The sequence below is a fragment of the Guyanagaster necrorhizus genome (genome assembly GCF_019112545.1).
Source record: "Guyanagaster necrorhizus MCA 3950 unplaced genomic scaffold BT62scaffold_1, whole genome shotgun sequence".
Classification (NCBI taxonomy): domain Eukaryota; kingdom Fungi; phylum Basidiomycota; class Agaricomycetes; order Agaricales; family Physalacriaceae; genus Guyanagaster; species Guyanagaster necrorhizus.
In genome coordinates this window covers 2426728-2444997 of record NW_025064880.1, presented here as the reverse complement: position 1 = coordinate 2444997, position 18270 = coordinate 2426728, and the positions used below count along the sequence as shown (strand labels likewise).

The following is an 18270-nucleotide window of genomic DNA, read 5'->3' as shown; positions in this document are numbered from 1 at the left end:
TTCCTATGAGAACTGATGCAACATATGCAGGATATGCACATGTCACATATATCAGGACACTCTGAAAGCTAAAGTAGATGCTGGAGTGGTAAAGGGCAGCCCTGATAACAGAGAAGATCCAGTGAATGCTCTCCTTTGCTGTGAACCCAAAGATAAGAAGACTCATCAGGATAAAGATACTAGCCAAGAGTCCAATCTCAAGATGAATCTCAGGCAAGACATTGACTCCTGTGGTACAGGCTTTTGTGAAGAGAGGTGCAATGTGGTATTTTAGGTAGATGACATATATGATATACTAAAAAACACTGATCAGTGATGGTAGTGATAAAAGCATGAATGTTCCAGTTTCAGTTCCAATTGGCTGTGCTTCAGGAGATCATATTTTCTATGAGGAACCATCTATGTTAGTTGATACAAAATTGTAGCAATGGAGACCTATGTTTATTGCAGGATGGCATCTGTGGCATGTAGCATCAAAAAGGCTTGGGATGTTATGTAGTGAATCATCAAAGAAGACAGACAAGCAGATCTTGTCATGTTCCATGATGAGGTCTGCTGAGTCTCTTTACAGCAATTCTCATATTCTCAAGCAACACCATAGATCACATGGAAATCATTGAAATTGCGAAATGAGATAAGAAGACTTGCACGGACGTGCCTCTAGGTATGACGACATACGGCAACATGTCCAAAACAAGGACTCAACGCAAGCTACAACTACGTAGGACTTGTACATTAAGGAGGTGGCGGTTGCCTGGCGGAACCGCCTATAGTATTGCTTTCCAAGTCCATACTGCCTACGGCAGACTCAAAGGTAGACAGCCGGCGCACTCCCTTCTTGATCGTAGGAGGTTCTTCGTCTCCAGAACCTTCTTCGATAGCTGTTTCGTCACGCGATGCACCGGCAGCCGGGGCGTGCGATGTTGGTCGACTGTCAAGGTCTTTCTCCGGAATCTACAGGTAACCACATGACGGCAAAACAAAATACAGCGGTGTAGAGTAAAGACGTACCGGCAAACGGACAATGAATGCGAGAAGTGTACAGCAAGCTGAGAAGAAGAACACGGCTTTTAGACTTGCAGAGTAGGAATCTCGAGCTTTCCTCTGCAGGTCCGGTGGTAGGTCGTGAATCAGACGCGCTGATTGTCGAATAGATTTAACCCACTATGTGAAGACATGAACACAGGAGCAAGGGAACATTCAAAGGAAAGCGGCTAACTCGTTCTGCGTCAAGGCCATCAAAGCGTTTCCGAAGTTCACCATCCAACTTTGTCTGGAAGATAGCAGAGGAAATTGCAACACCTCCTACCTGACCTGCACATGGTGTCAAAAAGAAAAGTGGCCGATATGAACTGAGTTACCTATGCCTCGGAATACTTGGCCGAAACCAGTGCCAACCGCCATGTGAGAATCTTCAATTTTCATTACTGAAAGTTCAATTAAACCACTGGAGGTTTTGGTCTTACCAGGAAGGTGGGCCAACAGGGCAACTAAAATAAAAAGATGTTGGGTGAGATAACGGTATGAAGCCTCATCGTACTTAGCATGGTTTGAAGAACAACGGCATTTCCGAATCCAAGAGGGATCTAAATGACATATGAACACACGCAAAGTGGTGAATGTCAAGCCACAAAGGACAGCCAAAGAAATCGGGAGGCACCCGTTTCGACGTACGATACTTAGCCAAGATTGGATTGGTCCAGAATCCTCTTTCATCTGTAGGATGAGCAGAGTGGCAATGAATGGGAACAAACCACAGATAAGGTTGATCATCTTGTATTTGCCTGTACGGTGCATCATCCAACCAGCGAAAACCGACCCAGCCGACATGGATACACTGTTAGGCGCCAGGTGCAACCCTGAACAACCATCAGAAAGAGCAACATGAGAAAAAATTGTTACGTACCAGCAACGGATGCGCTTGTAAGAAGGACCGTCTGGAACCACATTGGGAAGAAAAACGTAACAGAAAAATTACATAGCGCGACAAGGAAATTTGAACATCCCACGAGCACCGGTATGCGTTGCTTCAATAAAAATGGTGCCAGGACAGGTTCTCGCGCCACTCGAAGTTCGACGAATATGAAGGCAATGAAGAACGTGATTGACAGGATCAATGGAATAAGGACCGTCGGGTGGGACCACTGGATTTCAACAATGAAAGGGAATCTCCGTACATGCATATTTCACTCACAGGTAAAATCACGTTATAGCGGGTACTGAGAAAGAAAAGACAGCTGCCCACGGAGATGAGCAACGCCAGACTGCCTGCATAATCGATGCGCTTTAGAATATCCTTAGTGCTCTTCCCTCTACCCTGAAAAAAAATGAGCAAACTTTCCGGTCCCACACAGGCGGACATGCATACCGAGGTCACGTAGCGAAGGTTATGCGATGTCAGGACGAAGGAGAGAGCGAACAGAGGGATTTGTATCAGGAAGGCCCAACGCCAACCAAGCCTGAAACCATAAGCCTATGAGACATCTATCGTCGCGGAAACATACCAATCCGTTACAAGCCCGCCTATGGGACCGCCCAACCCCATTCCCAGCTGGAAAAATCCCAACTTTCTAGCAGTACTTCAGAGGATGGAAGAGACTTACACCGCTGAAAACACTCGCAACTCCTTGGGTTAAGCCTCTTGACTGGATAACTGTCAGCGATATAGATGAAACCAAGTCCTCAAAACCCACTCGTAGCGTGTACATGTCGCTGATGACAATTCTAGGACAAAGATTATCAGGTCAACCCTGAAGGAAGTTACATTTTACTTACGTCGATGTCGTGAAAATACCACCACCCCCCATGCCTGATATCTGGGTATCTGTCAATACAAATCTATGAGGGGCCATCAGGAAGACTTACAAATCGAGCGAGAATTAGGGTCTCCATGTTGGTTGACAGACCACATGCAAGCGTCCCCAGGCCGGCGAAAAGCACCGCCGTCTGATTCGCCCCCCTTCGACCCATGACATTGCAAAGACGCCCGTAGAGCGGAGTGAATGTGCATGTGGCAAGTAGATACCTGTGAAGCAAGCGTTCGAGCAAACGAACAGGAGATATTGAAAGTACTAACGATGTCCCGAGCCAACTAGCTTGATGTGATTTGTGAAAATTAGAAGAGATAGATGGAAGCACTAACGGAAATGTTAGTCCTCCACGTCAGAATCGATGTCCAGGACCGACTGTACACTCACTTGTAGGGACTAGGGTCACTATATAGAACATGTTTTGAATCATTGACTCGACAAGGGCAAACTTTCACGTACTATTGACAGACTTTGAAAGGGTATAATTAATGAGCCATTTTATTGGAGAATAAGCACGAAACTTACCGACAGAAACGTGGCAGTCCATATTCCAGCCAAGATACCGTACCGCGTCGAAGGGGATATTTCGAGAGGGCCTAATGGGTGCTTCTCTTCAGAAGTCTTATCGACATCTTTTGGGAGTAAGGGATCTCGTTCAGTAAGCTCCGTAGTCATCAAGTGGTCGTCGTAAAGTGAAGAGTATGGAGAAGGGTAAAATCGGTGCCAAGCTTCGGCCGCTCAGGACCGGGGATTTTCATGTCGGAGTTTAAAAGAACGATCACATGATCCGAAAGCAGCTAATTTTAGCAGCTATCATTAATACTAATTGAAGTTTACAATTGGCATTTCTAAATTTGCAAAATTAACCGTGGCGTCGGCAGGCAGGCAGGATCAGTCGAGAGGGCCGACTCGGAATTGTCGAGACCGCGAACAGCGGACATGGACCTTCGTAAAACTGCATCGCAGAATTCACAAGCTCCGTACCTTACCCAAATCTAACCACGCGCTGTTGTTTGTACTTACGTTTGATGATTTGAGTTCATGGACAGGACTTCGTGGCGAAGAATCTCGATTTTAGTGCGCATCATTTACGTGATTCAAGTTCAAGATGTCGTCGCCATCACTCAATTGCAAAAAGTATTTGACAAATGACATAGAGAACGAACGGCCGAAGCTTTGATAGATGAACGCGATTGTGGGGTCAGTGGCTATCAGACTGATACCGTGCGGCAGCCACGAAAGGGAGTCCGCGATAACTTATGTAGCCTGCAGACGATCCAGTCTCCAAAAGCTAAACTGCTGTCATTTCAAGATTCCTTTAAGCTGATGTTCCGTACACCGGTTACTTACGTTGCTCGACCCCGCTCAGACCTGTGCAGTGTAGTGTGTGAACCGCGGTATCCAGGCTAAATTCCGTAACATTATTTAACGTTCCTCTGAGTGACGATTCGCCCTCTTTAATGAGGCTCCCTGGATACTCGTGTAAGCCATTGATATAATGGACATGATAAGCGATTAGTTGGTCTATAAAAAGATAATGAAGCGGAAATTCCCTTCGCATGCTTTATCATGCCCAAAAACTAAGTACCCACTAGCACCACCGACCAATGCGCACTCCGCGGAAAGCAATTAAAAGTGAGACCAGTGGGTCAACTCAGTCCAATCAGAGGCACTGTATGTCTAGGACAGCGACTGAATCTGATCCGTTCGATTGCTGCCGATCAGGTACAATCTCCGGGATCAAAACTCCTCAAGCGCCTGTGTGGACAATATGTCGCCTTCACCTTTACTACAAGCTTAAGAGACAAGGGCTCAAGGATGTCGTAACTATTTATCTACTCTACAAACCAGTACGTATTAAGCTCCTGTAAATATCTAGGCCCAGCAGGTTCTTTTGGTAAGTGCACTCTATCGTGGGGTCTGAGTAAGTAGGTCTATCTAAATCCATGCTAATTAATGAAACCTTCTTTAGTGACGGCATTGATATTGCATAGCCTGGCAGGTTGGGCAATACCCGTCGATGTTGGGGACTATGAATACGGATGTTAGCGCATAAGAACAAAAGAGTCGTAGAAGATGCCGTACGATATTGTTCTGGAAATCGGCGGCTGTAATATAGCGGTCGGCATGAAGAATTGTAGAGATATAGGAAGGACGTACTACTGCCAGCAAGTCTGCTGGCAAGAAGGCGGCTTGCAGCTCGCCGGGTGGAATGGACTGAACTTGCAGTTGGATTCCTCGCAAGGAACCTAGAAAGCAGCGAAAAATGAGCCTTGAGGAGGTTGGTGAATTAATCTTCGTACAATTTCTTCCGGCTGAAACAAGAGTGGTCAGTGTGGGGTGACGTTGGGAAAAGAAGGACGTACAAGATTCACAGCATGGCCGCATCGGAGGTAGACGTTTCTCACTCTGAGAAAGCGGTATGAGAAGCAGGAATGTAGTAACATTGACAGGTTACTTACTGACGACGGCGACACATGATTTCTGAGAGTTTTGGAAGAGAAGATGAGGGTGTAGGTGTGAGATTAAGAAGGAACGATGAAGATGGGACATCCCAGAGATGTTTCTCTCTTTTTATACGATACTCAGTGATCCAATGATCCATGGGCGGTCGTACAAAGCACCTGAGACCGTAAAGTCGGTCATCGCCCGCTAGCCACATCAGGTAACTGAGGAAAGGCGCCGACAGAAGTAAAAAAGAAAAACAGGCAAGGAGGCGCTGCAATCATCACGGGAAGCGCTATATTCATCGTACCTTATCTCTTAGTGAACCATCCTCTTACAGGTCGATGCGTAGCCAAAAGTTTGACCAGTGTCCTTAAGCGAAACGTCGTCGTTAGCTACTGCAAACGAAGACATATAAAACACGGTGATACCCTGCAGCTGTGCCAAAGGTCATCATGATTCCGTTGATGTGTGTATCGTATTTTTTTCGAGTCAGTTGGGGCCGATCAGATGCATTAGGGAATGAATAACCACGTCGACGTGGCGATCACTATGATCAGATCTATTCAGTGTAGGCAACAATGTTCCATACTGCAACACGTTATGATCACTCCCCAAGTAAAAAACACCTGTCTCACTAACAAAGGACAAAGTCATCGTCGAGAAGGGTCGATGAGAACTCGGAGGGTCAAAACCCGGGCGTTTACCCAGATCAACAGCGCCTCTTGCCTGATAGAAGAAACCAGGGTATAGTTTACAAGAAACATTTTAATTGGAGAAAAAAGAACTCGAGCAGGAAGTTGAAGGCTCTCGAGATAACCCAAAAAACCCCGGAATCATGGGACCGTTGATGATGTGAAATCAAGTAGGAGAACGCGAGTTGGGTCTGTAAACCGAAAAAGACGGACAATCAAGAGCTCTTGCTAGGAAGATCTAAGGAGTTCAAGGACGGTGATGCATGTCCCAGCCCGCGTCCCCCGAAACCTGTACGGAGTCCTTCCTACGCGTCCCAGTGATGGGAATAGATGTATATGATTAATGCAGGAACGCAGTATCATTAGAATATCACTCCAGGCTCTTGCTCGAGAGGCCGCGCAGGTGTCAATGAACCTTGATATGCAGGAAAAAACAAGAACAGCGCCAGCGCCAGCTTGATATAGAATAGATCCCACAACGTACTTATCAGACACCTGGCCGACATGTAATGGGAGTGCCTGTATCCCATGGCGTCCTTATAATGTAACGATGATGAATGCCGGGCGCTTAAAACCGGACAGAGGACAGATTTGGGTCAGGGTTTAGTAAAAAAAAGAGTTGAATGTCGACCAAATGTCGACGGCAGACTTTCTGGGTTCCAAATAATAGATCAGTCCTCTATGTGGCTTTTACGCACATATATTCCATGCCATTTGGTCGGATATTAGTTGTCACCAGAACTTCAAGAGAAGCATTAAACAGAAAATAGAGGATGGTTGAAGCGCAGAGAGGCCGGCTATCAAAAGCACTTCGATCGAGCTGACTAAGCTGTACATTCCTTCTCTGCTCACTAACACCGAAACTCTCACAACGCCGTCACGCCGTTCTACAGTGTGTCCATGGCAGCTGCATCTGGAACGGCAGGGAAAAAAGGGAAGGGTAAAATGCCTAAGCGATTTCTAGAGTCACAGGTCCGAAATACCCGTATCCAGTTCACAATTTTTTATTGGTTGATGCTTTTTTTCCGCACAGGATACCCTTGAGCTTGCACTATCCATCGCGGAACTGCAGGAATCCAAATCTAAGAGCAAATTTAGCCGGCGCCATACACAGGTACGTTGACGCTGAAATTTGACCCGAGGGTACGTATTGATCATCACACAGCTTGTGCGCCCCGAAAGTACAAGGACTGAGAAGAAGTCATCCAAAAGTAAACTTGTGCGCTCGGAAATTTTCCTATTGTTTCTCCCTGATGATCAGTCGAGGGTGCAGAAAGAGAAGAAGGCCATCTTGGCAGCAGAGCGCGCGAAGCACAAGAAAGAGAAGGCAAAGTACCGGAAACAAATAGCATCACAAACATGCACAGGAAGCACAACAATCAGTAACGACCAGAAAGAACAACCATCCACGGATCGCTCAATGCCTCGGAAACGTGTTTCATTCGCATAGATATAGGTAAGCAGCTCTAATACTGGTCTAATATGCTTTCTGACTGCGCTTTCATCATCGTAGCTGCGAGGGACGCTGTGTTTCCAGCTCTGCTGTAACTGTGTCTAGGTGACTGACGCGCAGCGACCATTTAATGATTCTGACCGCAATATAGAGCACATATTGTAGGTGATGGGACCAGTTAATGGTCAGATTAAACTGGTGAGGTTTCAATGATGTTAGTTTATCGATGCTAATTGATTTCTTAGGAGTCCCAAGCTGCATGTACATCTAGAGAGTCCAACATTAGGCAGTCCTCATCATAAGTCAAGACAGCGATGCTGAAGGCCGTTCAGTTCAGTAAACCAACGTCCGGCAGTGTTATCTCTCAGATCTCAGAGCTGGCACTCTTCTGTATGAAACATGTTTTTTGTGAATTTGATATATTCTCGGCATACTGTAATTGTTGAAAGTCCGAAATGAAGGGAATCGTAATCCAGAGTTATTTTGCAAATTCCTTGACCAAGAGTGGCGCCGAGATGTATGAGCGATGCGGAATTGCTGCAAAGGGCCATCATTGATACAGGAAGTGTTACAGACACGTTAATTACGGGAGCTTTGGGACTGCACCAGATTACAGTCGACTCTCTCTCATAACCCATAGTCGTCGGTGGACCCTCAGAGCTGTGGGTTACGAGAGAGTACGGAGTTGGAGAGAGGACATTGTAGGTCAACTTCGAGGCCCTTGTAGGGCTTATATTCTGTTAATAGGCCTATAATATAACATACTTGCTATTTAGAAGTGAAGTAGCTTGTAATCTGGCTGTCCTGAAGTGAATTAGCCTCATCAAGTCTTGTTTCTTGTCTGAACAAAGCCAAGATGCTTTCCAAGTTCCAAGAAAATGGATCATCTATGATCTTGATGTACTTTGGAAGGGTTCTGACAGCTGCAGGGATGCAAACTTGCCATGCTGCTCACTGGTCACAGTAGGTGCTCCTTTCCTTTTTTTGGCTTGTGCTTTCCCACCATCACTGTGATGCTCCACATGCCTTTCCGGTGCTGCATGATAAAGAATCAATATATGCTGTTCAACAGTTAGAGCATGGCTTACTGGAGATGGCTTTTAAATTTTTTGATTTGACTCTCAAGTCAGTCATATGCATGCCTCAGTTTCACCTTTGCAGGTTTGGAGGGCTTTTTTCAATTCATGAATGATTGGAAATGTCATACTAGGACTTCTAGTGCAATGGAAAGGGCAGTAGAGGCAGTTGATAATGGCACATGAGAGTTTTTATATTTCTCTGACAGCAGCTCCAACATAGCAACCATCCAGCTCCCTTAAATTGACATTGCTAGATGCTACTGTCAGCACAATGACTAAGTATCTATGGGATACCAGAGAGGAGATTCTCAGGAAAAGCTATAAGGTATAGAGTATGGGTTTATGGCATCAGTGTTGGAATTTAGGTGCTGGTGATTCAGAGGAAGGCATATTAGACTCAAAGGAAGAGTATATTTTGTCATATAGAGTAAGGACAGTGGTGGTTCTGAGTCAAGTCAATAAGGTACAAAAATGTCAAAGTATAAGATAAGCAGTAAAATATATATAAATAGAATATGATATTAAAGCTGTGAAAACTGAATCTCAACAATCAATTTCCCTGTGAACAAGGTTGGTGGATCCAAAAATCTATGGGGGAGTATGGGTTATAAGAGAGTCAACTGTACTGCTACTGCCGTAACATTTAGACTCAACTGAATAATCTGGCGATCAAAATTCTGCTATTTGGCCGTGCTTTATCGGGAAGCCTTTGCATTACGTGATCCATTCGAACTTAGCGCGCCTTTGTACCATACTATACTCGAATTCATTCTAATACGACGTAATGACTGCGAAGCCTTTCAAGCCATCCAAGACACCCTATACACCAGTATTCTATTCTAGCCCTTTTTCTTCCTCAATGTCGTCGTCTGTGGCATCTGGGCACCGCTCACCGTCAATATATCTGGACCAACTATCTCAATATCATTTAGCGCTAGCTGGATTGGAAGAAATTCCAGCGTCGGATTGTGGCACTGACTTTGACGATGATGCCCAGCATCGTGTGCGCGCACTGCGCGACCGCGTTATCGAAGCTCTTGAATACAGCAATGGAGATCCCGCGGATGGCAAATGGTCTCGCTTGAAGGACCTGCTCCGACTTCGTTCCACCACCGCCGGCAAGCGGTGGATTGGCGTTCGCGCTGACGGATTGGAGGCGAGCCCTGGACCCGGCGGATTCCTTTTGGTGGACACCGAAGAGCAGTGGTTCGAATGGGAGAAACGGAGAGAAGCAGAGAAAATGTTGAAGAGCAAAGTGGAGAACTGGCAGAAAGATGTTATCGTTCATGCTGATCCTACTTTGGACGACATGGAGCCACTACCAGGCAGGGAGAAATCCAGGAGCAAGTCAAAAGAAAACGCAGAGGTCGATGTTCCTGCAGCCAAGTCCAACTCAAAGGGCGCAAGCAAGACCGACTCTTCTGCTACCAATGCCCCCAAAAGTGGTGATATTAAGGACCCGTCTCCATTGGGATTCAATGTTTCGAAGCGTAGAGGTGCCACGAAAAAGAGGCCGTCTGCAGCACCGAAAGACAAATCAGACGACATATACGCGCCTGGCAATGGAGACGTCAGCATGGTTTCTGCAGCTAAAATAAACATCAGTGATGTTTCCGAGACGGTCAGTAGTGATTTATAGTTGCTAAAGCCACAACTAAGTCGAGGTAACAGGCTTTTTTCCCACCTTCGTTTCCTACGGGACTGGAGACGTCTACTCCGCCGGACCTTGTACGCAAGAAACCTCCCCCAATTATCCTTGTTCCATCGTCTTCCCCATCGTCATCTCCGAATACGAAACCCCCACCCTTGTCTACAGATATCTCAACTTCTCCAGAACGGAGTGGTACCCACCGCCGCCAAGCATCATCTCCAATTCCAGGGCTAACCCTGCTTAGACAACATTCCACGACGCCTGATAGGCCTTCGAAGCGTATGCGGGCAGAACCGCCGTCTTCAGGCTCTAGCAATATCACACCTCAGCTGGAGGCTTCCCCATTGGCTGATCTAGTTGCCAGGAAGCATCAAACGGCAACTCCGACGACGCCTCAGGCCAAGCCCCTACCGACCCTATCAGAGCTTCTCGCCTCAGCTAAAAAGACACCAAAGGGCAGAGGTCGCGTTTTTTCCAAACCACGGTCGCCCGTCAAGGCTCCCGTACCAATTGTACCGGAGGAGCCTGTGAATGTAGACCCAGACCCAGACCCGGACCTGTACCTGGACATGGAAGTCGACCTCGCATCACCTGCCAAGTCGTTATCATCTATTGCTGACGAGGATTCTGATGGTGGTGAGGACGGCGTTGGTGGCGCCCTTCCTGACTTTACATACGATGCTGGGGCGTTTAAACCACCTTTTGCATCTACACAGCTCCAGGGCTCGCAATTGGGATATAATTCCCAGGTGGACGTGGAGCGAAATGTCAATGAGCTGGATAAATTTCTGGCCAGAGATGTCGATATGAGTGGAGATGAAGACGACGATGTTTTCAGGCGTAGGGATGGAGACGTAGATTATGCTACATGGCTGAAACCTGAAGTTCTGGCTAGTGCTAGCAGCGAAAAGAGCTCTTAAGAGGTGCACCAGGGCGTTGTTGCCTATTTAATCTTTTTCTTGTATCATCACCCTGTTCAATGCTACGCAACAGCCGTCAAAATACTGATTAACAATGTATGTACATAAATATGTGCACCAAGAAGGAGGTCGTGATAAAAAAGTGTAGTACCATAGTGATAATATTATATTACAGCCCAATATGCATGGTCATATTCACTTGAGTGGCTCGTATTTACCATATAAAGAACGCCTTTGGGGGTGTGTCCCAGGGTATCAAACCACGAGACTATGTCGTCGGGTCTCCTCATCGTGCAAACCGGCTCTCCTTGCTCCCTGTCGTCGCTTTCCATCATTGACCCATCCGTTTACCAGCCCTTTGGCTGGTATATACTCTGCATCCGCATCAGCGCCGTCATCGTCCTCATCATCAAGCACAGGTGGTGGTCTCGACCGTTTTCTCTGCCCTACCTTCGATGACGGCCGTGAGGGTGGAAGAGGCAACTGGGCAGGGTCAATCGCTGTCCCATTGGCACAAGGATGCTCAACCGACGACCGGGCCTCAGTGTCATTGTCCGCATCGTGTACAGTGTCGTCCACAACGATCTTGTACGTAGGCGTGGCCAGTGCCGCAGACGCCGACGCACGCTTTTTCGGTGCTGAATTACCCGTTGCAGGGTCAGGTTTCCGCATTTTCCTGCGGCTTTTGTCAGGCGAGGGAGAAAAGTTATCAAATAGTGGATACAACGCACGTGTTTAGCTTGGGTTCAGCATAATTGACACTTTTTCTGACCCGACGCTCGCGTCCACCGGTGTCAGATTCGGGTTCTGGGGGGGGTGTGGGACTCGAGGGATGGGGAGTCAGAAGATGGGAGGTGTGCGATGGGGAAGATACCAAAAATTGGCGAGGAGCCCCAGAGTCTCCTGGAACATTGTCGACTGCAGTAAAATATTAGACTTATGATATGCAGTAGGCCAGAGATTACACACCAGAACTATCAGTCTCAGGAAGAGTTGCACGCCGCCTCGGCGAGTTCGTTACGTCCTTGAATTTGAGTTTTTGAGACGCCGATACCAGGTCGCCGTCTTCATCTTGAAGAGACTTTATCTCCTTATCGCATGGGGTATCGGCTACGTCGTCCTTGTCCTTATATTTGCGTCGTTTCTCCTTCTTGACTTTAGCAGACCCCACATCCTCCTCGTCCACGTTTTCGACCAAGCCATTGTAGACAGCCGCTTCCTCCTCTTCTTCTTCTTCGCACGCCTCATTCTCCGCTTGCGTCATTCCCAGGATAGGAGTTACTGGTCGCTGGATGGACAGCTGGTCCCTATGGACCATGTCAACATTGACTGTTAGCAGACCACTCTGACGTCGTGCAGCTTTCTTCCGTAAAGTATTCATATTCGTGGAAGAAAGATCAAGCATTGGCGGCGGAGACGCTATCCGAGATGGCAGCGGTAGTTTCGACGCCGATAACCGTGGTTTTGTCTTGACTTTACGGCGAGGACTGGGTGGTTTCTCGACTTCAATCTGCTCTTCTTCCGAGGTTGGACTTGGCTCCTCCTCTTCGCAGATTCCTGGTACATCCGGGGGCTTGGACAGACGGTTCGTTGGCGACGGTGAGGACGAGGACGTGGTTGATGATGGGCGTCGTGTGGCTCTCGGTAGTAACGGCGTGCGAGATACTGAAGGCTGCTGTATGTCAAACGTATGCCTTAGGAAACTAAGATGCTTGGTGAGACCGAGCGCCTGGGAATCTATCAGATACCGTCGTCAATACCGACGACTCGGCAAGCGTACCGCTATCTCCACCTCAGCCATCACCTTTCCCGACTTTTGTCGTTCTCGCTTCAGTTCCGTTGAAAGGGCAATTTCCGAGGCCCGGAGTCGTAAGTTTTCGTTATATAGCGTCGATATCTGGGCGTTCAGTTCTTCTATTCGAACGCTCATCGTTGAATTGAGTCTGTGTCAGGGAATATCAGAAAACCGGCCACGATAAGATAAATTGCAGCGCCCACTTAGTTATCTGCTTGTTCGCCTGCAGAAACTTCTTCTTGACTGTCGTGCCACCCACAATCAGTTATCTCGCCGAGAAAATGCAGAGGCAATATGGTAACACACAGTTCTCGAACTCGAAAAGGGCATCATTCTGCCGCGCCCCCGTAGATGCACGAGATTCCCTCCTGCTCATCGTTGCCGGTGACGACGACCGCTCCTTGGAAACACAATTGGAAAACAAAAAGTGGGAATGGCCCACGTCCGTGGTCAACACGCGTTGATGGAGAACAGGATCACGTGCACGTCATCCCCGTTTGGTTTGTCTTGTTCCCACCGACGGTCCGATATCCGGCCAAGATCTGTAGGCGTGAGTAGGTCCATCACACCCCAACCGCACAAAACCTTACAGACACAATAATATCATATTATTGATCATCTCCGCATTACAGAATATCAGCAGGTTATTCAGTTCTCTAAAATTAAGACACACATATGTTTTCATTCTCCAAGACGGTTCCACCCGGCCATGAAACGGCAGGCTTCCAACCGAGGCGAGAGCCATGAGCCGGTACTCCCAGATCGAAAAGCTAACTACCGGTAGCGGTAAGATCGCAATGATAGCCGGACGGCCCGTGTACCGTTCCTCCTGAAAAAATTTTGAAGCCCTTGGTATTTTATGCATCGTCACATAGACCGTCATCTCTGATAGAACTCTTACAAGCTGTTGGCTTACTCGCAGATATTGGGTCGCCCTGTGTATAACTTCGACCTGGCAGGTTTATATCCTCTCCATTGGGTAAATGCTCGACCGGACTTCAATGCTTGTTTTCATACTTCCAATAGTTTTTGCCAGCGGCGTAATTATACAATCATACGAACATGACATCCAAGTTGACAAGGGAAATCGTATAAATCGACCTCCAAGAATTTGAAATGCAATGAGAGCGGTATGTTTACTTTGAATCCAGAAGTGAACTCAGAAGAAGGCCTATTGCTTTGTCATTCAAAGAAATGTTCAACAACGGAATGGCACCATACCGCAGCGTTTGGGGGACTCGCACACCCGCCAATACTTATGATGGATGTTCAGAACGTTGCTACACTATCGAAAGCGTGAGTACACTCACATGTTCAGGGGCCACGACGAAAAGAAGAACGTATAGCGTCCTGTCGTACTGCATATCTCTGAAAGTCTTTCCAAGTCGAACATTTCACCTAGCGTGGTTGTCAATTCGATTTCGCACTTAGAACAGCTATGTTGGCATACCTATCGGCATACCCCAAAGGCTAGAAAAAGCCAGGATGTCAATGAGATACGATAAGTGTAATAATCTCAAATTCTTACGCCAACAATGTCTGGAAACTAGTGTGAGACAAGCATGGCATGCGACAATCAAAAAGAAATCAACCAACTTGATGCATATGGGGTATTCCTTCGGGTGTAGGCCAGCGCTGGATAAAATGCAGGTTGTTTTGATGTTAGACACCGCATGGTTTCTGACGCACCTCAAGAGCAGGTTGGTCAGACGCTACGGCCGCGAAATGATTGTTCCTAATAGTATAATCCTGTGAGTCCACTACCAGCCTCCGGCCACAACATCACATCGCGGAGTTGCCATACCAGAGGAACCGCTTCATGTCATCCGACTGCTCAATTCCGGCACTATCGGGTTTGAACTCAGCCCATCAGCAAAGGCAGAGAGAAAAAGGGGCTCACAAAGTCTCCGGCTTAGTCGCCAGCGCATCTCTCTCTTCCTGTGTCACCTCGCTGAACTTCTTTATGAATCCCACGTGAAGGATTAAAATATCCCCCGTTCTAAATTTGACCCCTTGCTTAGCTGCGCATGCTTCAAGCTCTTTAACTGTGATCGGGTGGCTTGCCCAGGGATCGTAAGGCAGTGTGTTTCCTCCCGACGTGTAATATCTGACTAAGTCCAACAAGACGCCTCGTCCGCATATGCCGTGATTCGCCCAGTCTACGCACCAGGCGCTCATCAGATTTACTCGTGGTATTAATTAACGGCCCTACTTTGAATACCGAGGTGCTTGTAACTCGGGTTGATATTGTTAGGGTCAGGGACGCAGATACTGCCACCGGGAATTGAGTTTCTGTGAGTACTACAAGGGAGAAATGGCATAGGCGTTGAATATACTCAAGTAATGCTGAGAAAAGGACGCAACTTGTTATAAAAGATATCATGATCGATCAGTCCAAAATGCCTCATTCCATCCCATTGGGTACCGGATTGTGAGTTCTGTTGGAATATTATTACCATCGAGTCCCTAAACTGTGTCTATACACATACGATATGAATTTCGTCATCTCGTGTAGCACGATCGAAGTTATCTATCACAAGCAATTCAGGACTCCTACGGTGGAACATCGGCTGCGAAAAAGTAAACATGGATACTGAAAGATTCGGAGCGTACATATTCCTACCTACCTTGCTGGGGAAATTCAACGGCCTGGCACGTCTATTGAACATCTTTATCGTTGGCGTTGAAGGACACTGACATACCAATTTAACGAGACCGTCTGGCCTGTCCTGTGTGCTAGAATTAGCAAAGTATACTCTCGTCACTGCCTTTAGACACAAGCTCACTTAATCTCTTCAGAGGCAGCTGTTTTGACCACCTCTGCCGTCAACAGATTGATAGTTCCCAGCTGGTCATCGGGACCCCAAACCTGCCATGCACATCCTTTGTGATCCTTGAACATGGGCAGTTCATCGAATGTCGGTAGCGCCTCATGACTTGCTGTATTCATCTCTCGGGGAGCAACGTACGTCAGGATCTGTTGAAGACGGTTATTGGGGGATGGATTGGTCATCGTAGTTGAGGTGTTTCGGAGGAAGTGAACAAGAAGACATAGCCCTCCTACATTAGCACTATCTATCCGCAGCATCAAGTCTGATCCCTCAGCTGACAACATTCATGGCATCTGACCGCTAGGTGGGAATGGGGCTAGGTAATATGACTTCGCACGGATCCTTGTGACTTACAAAACCTGACTCAGACCCAGAAATGAGGAAACGAATACACAATGGCGGCCGATCTTAAAGCCGCTTCTCATCGAATAACTTATCGTGCGAGACAGTATAACCATGTCGACTAGTCAGCTTATAGGGAATGTCTTCCATGTCTCCGAAGGCAGACAAAACAACATGACATGGCGCGTACTTAAGTGTCGGGAACCGCTCTTTGCTATATGATTAAACCTTGCCACTGCAAGTCTCTCAGACCTAGAACATTGCCTGGCATGTGGTCGTCAGTAAAGTAAACCAATAAGTGGTGAAATGAATACTTACGGCGGCGTTGGGAGGCGCCGCGCAGCCGCCGATGCTGTTGATAGGGCAACTTTAGTTCTCAGATGAAACCCCATAATCATGTTACGTACATCGGAAGAGGCCACGACGAGAAGAAGAAAGTGTATCGACTCGTTTTCTTGCAGACTTGTGACAACTTCTCGAGGTCAAACATTTCACCTTGATTAGAATAAACAATGAGCGACACAGACGTGGGTTTCTGTCTGTACTTACCAATGGGCATACCCCACAAACTTTACAAAGATGAGTCCGATAGAATGACTATGCAGCTTTGGAAGCTTACCCCAAGATCGTCTAGAAAGATGTTCTAAAAATCCACAGAAGCTCTGATAGTGCAGCGACGTACCTGGTGAATATGAGGCACACCTGCCGGTGGTGGCCAGCGCTACGTTGGTCCACGTAAATTACTGGATAGTTACCGTGTAAATTATACGGACCTCTAAGGCAGGTTGATCAGAGACGATAGCGGAGAAGTGATTGTCCCTTGTTCATCAGCCGTGAGCTTCCTGGAACATCTCCTACAGAAACACCTGTGTCCTACCACAGGAAACGCTTCATATCGTCCGACTGGTCGATACCGGCCCTGTCAGAAATCAATCAGGCCTTGACAGAGCACAGCATCAAAAAAAAAACGGCTTACAGTGTCTCTTCGTCCCTGCTTCCCACAGCATCCTTCTCCTCCTGCGACGACTCGTTGTAACGTTTGATGTGACCTACACGGATGAGTAAAATATCTCCTGCTCTGAACTTTACGCCCTGCTTCGCAGCACACGCCTCAAGTTCAGGCACCGTGATCGCATAAGTGGTCCAGGGATCGTACGGCAGAGGATCTCCAGAAGAGATGTAGAAATCGACGAGGTCGAGGAACACACCGCGACCACAAATTCCGTGGTCTGCCCAGTCTGGGGTGGGATTTTATGGTCACAGGCGTACCAGACGGAGGATAGCCTTGACGCACTTTGGATCCCTAGTCTGGACAATCGGGGGTCTATATTCGTAGGATCAGGAATAGGAACCTTGCCACTTAGGAGCATATCCTTAGGAGTGCTGACATAGAAGCTCGTTAAAAGGCGGCGACGCGTAAGGGAAAAGAAAACGGCATACTTGTTATAGAAGACATTGTGGGCCACGACGCCCAAGTGGGTCATTCCATCCCACTGCGAACCCGATTGCGTGTCCTGTCGACGTTGTGTGACTTGGTGTGCACACCATATATAGAAGATTCCTTGCACGAACCATTTCTATCTCATCTTCCCGGTGGGCGTATCCTCTCTCATCAGGAATCATGTAGATTTGCGCAGCTTTACGTTTGAATAATGGCTACAAGAGTGATCAATCCACTTGGCTAGCACGAGCGGAATATAGCCCATGCATACCTTCTCCGGAAAGTTGATTGGCCTAAATTTCATTAGAAGTGCACAAAGGAAGTAATCACAGGAAGCACCCACCAATTCAACGATACACTTTGGCCTGTTCTGATTCATGGATCCAGATAAGCATAATATGACGAAAGGATAACGATAAGCTCCTACATGATCTCTTCCCTGGCGGCTTGCTTGACAACATCATCGGTCAGCAAGTTGATAGTCCCAAGCTGGTCGTCCTCTCCCCATAATCCCCATGCACAACCCTTGAAGCTGTGGAAATGGGGAAGCTCGTCAAACGACGGCAATGGCCTTCCATCACTGGTCTTCGGCACGAGTCCGCAGGAAGTCATGACACTGCAACGTATACTGATGATTTTCGCTTGGTTTATATACCTGTTGCCGTGCCTTGACAGCCATGGGTTACAAACAAGACTACAGCCGGAGAGACGGGTACATGACGTGCACCGTTGATAACAGCGGTGATGTCAGCCAAGTCTGCCCGGTCGAAACCAAGACGCTGTTCTTTAACGGCTGCTGTCAAATCAG

At 47.4% G+C, this 18270-nt stretch overlaps 6 protein-coding genes across 6 annotated transcripts; 2 read left to right on the top strand and 4 right to left on the bottom strand.

Annotated features, from left to right (window-relative positions):
- Positions 1–656: 656 nt before the first annotated feature.
- BT62DRAFT_990110 (MFS general substrate transporter) lies at positions 657–3532 on the bottom strand. Its single transcript, XM_043190202.1, has 16 exons — positions 3336–3532; positions 3270–3279; positions 3198–3215; positions 3077–3137; positions 2866–3025; positions 2776–2816; positions 2604–2724; positions 2505–2551; positions 2369–2459; positions 2195–2317; positions 1907–2144; positions 1467–1859; positions 1362–1412; positions 1220–1314; positions 1012–1164; positions 657–954 (listed from the first exon to the last, which is right to left on the bottom strand). Exons 1-16 carry the CDS (start codon positions 3483–3485, stop codon positions 736–738), a joined length of 1971 nt encoding a protein of 656 aa, XP_043046693.1. The 5' UTR covers positions 3486–3532; the 3' UTR covers positions 657–735.
- A 3318-nt stretch (positions 3533–6850) lies between these two features.
- Positions 6851–7879, top strand: BT62DRAFT_1070847 (uncharacterized protein; the record flags this gene model as incomplete). Its single annotated transcript, XM_043178696.1, has 5 exons — positions 6851–6922; positions 6984–7064; positions 7116–7406; positions 7464–7601; positions 7649–7879. The coding sequence occupies 3 exons, from the start codon at positions 6851–6853 to the stop codon at positions 7398–7400; spliced, it is 438 nt and encodes a 145-aa protein (XP_043046692.1). The 3' UTR covers positions 7401–7406; positions 7464–7601; positions 7649–7879.
- Positions 7880–9214: 1335 nt separating this feature from the next.
- BT62DRAFT_1070846 (uncharacterized protein) lies at positions 9215–11231 on the top strand. The gene is made up of 2 exons (XM_043178695.1): positions 9215–10103; positions 10154–11231. The coding sequence occupies exons 1-2, from the start codon at positions 9267–9269 to the stop codon at positions 11051–11053; spliced, it is 1737 nt and encodes a 578-aa protein (XP_043046691.1). The 5' UTR covers positions 9215–9266; the 3' UTR covers positions 11054–11231.
- Positions 11181–13344, bottom strand: BT62DRAFT_50846 (uncharacterized protein). The gene is made up of 6 exons (XM_043181199.1): positions 13155–13344; positions 13052–13091; positions 12834–12996; positions 12023–12782; positions 11785–11971; positions 11181–11729 (listed from the first exon to the last, which is right to left on the bottom strand). The coding sequence occupies exons 1-6, from the start codon at positions 13222–13224 to the stop codon at positions 11309–11311; spliced, it is 1641 nt and encodes a 546-aa protein (XP_043046690.1). The 5' UTR covers positions 13225–13344; the 3' UTR covers positions 11181–11308.
- Positions 13345–13900: 556 nt separating this feature from the next.
- On the bottom strand, positions 13901–16349 carry BT62DRAFT_50419 (uncharacterized protein). The gene is made up of 16 exons (XM_043181182.1): positions 16340–16349; positions 15635–16285; positions 15551–15577; positions 15476–15497; positions 15338–15418; positions 15252–15286; positions 15061–15140; positions 14749–15007; positions 14653–14694; positions 14538–14583; positions 14445–14483; positions 14377–14387; positions 14299–14318; positions 14159–14246; positions 14070–14103; positions 13901–14019 (listed from the first exon to the last, which is right to left on the bottom strand). The coding sequence occupies exons 2-16, from the start codon at positions 15961–15963 to the stop codon at positions 14008–14010; spliced, it is 1125 nt and encodes a 374-aa protein (XP_043046689.1). The 5' UTR covers positions 15964–16285; positions 16340–16349; the 3' UTR covers positions 13901–14007.
- BT62DRAFT_50458 (uncharacterized protein) lies at positions 16119–18180 on the bottom strand. The gene is made up of 14 exons (XM_043181184.1): positions 17890–18180; positions 17806–17832; positions 17734–17755; positions 17594–17677; positions 17462–17535; positions 17316–17404; positions 16998–17259; positions 16899–16940; positions 16795–16840; positions 16704–16742; positions 16641–16651; positions 16571–16590; positions 16429–16516; positions 16119–16373 (listed from the first exon to the last, which is right to left on the bottom strand). Exons 1-14 carry the CDS (start codon positions 18072–18074, stop codon positions 16274–16276), a joined length of 1089 nt encoding a protein of 362 aa, XP_043046688.1. The 5' UTR covers positions 18075–18180; the 3' UTR covers positions 16119–16273.
- Between the last annotated feature and the right edge of the window lie 90 nt (positions 18181–18270).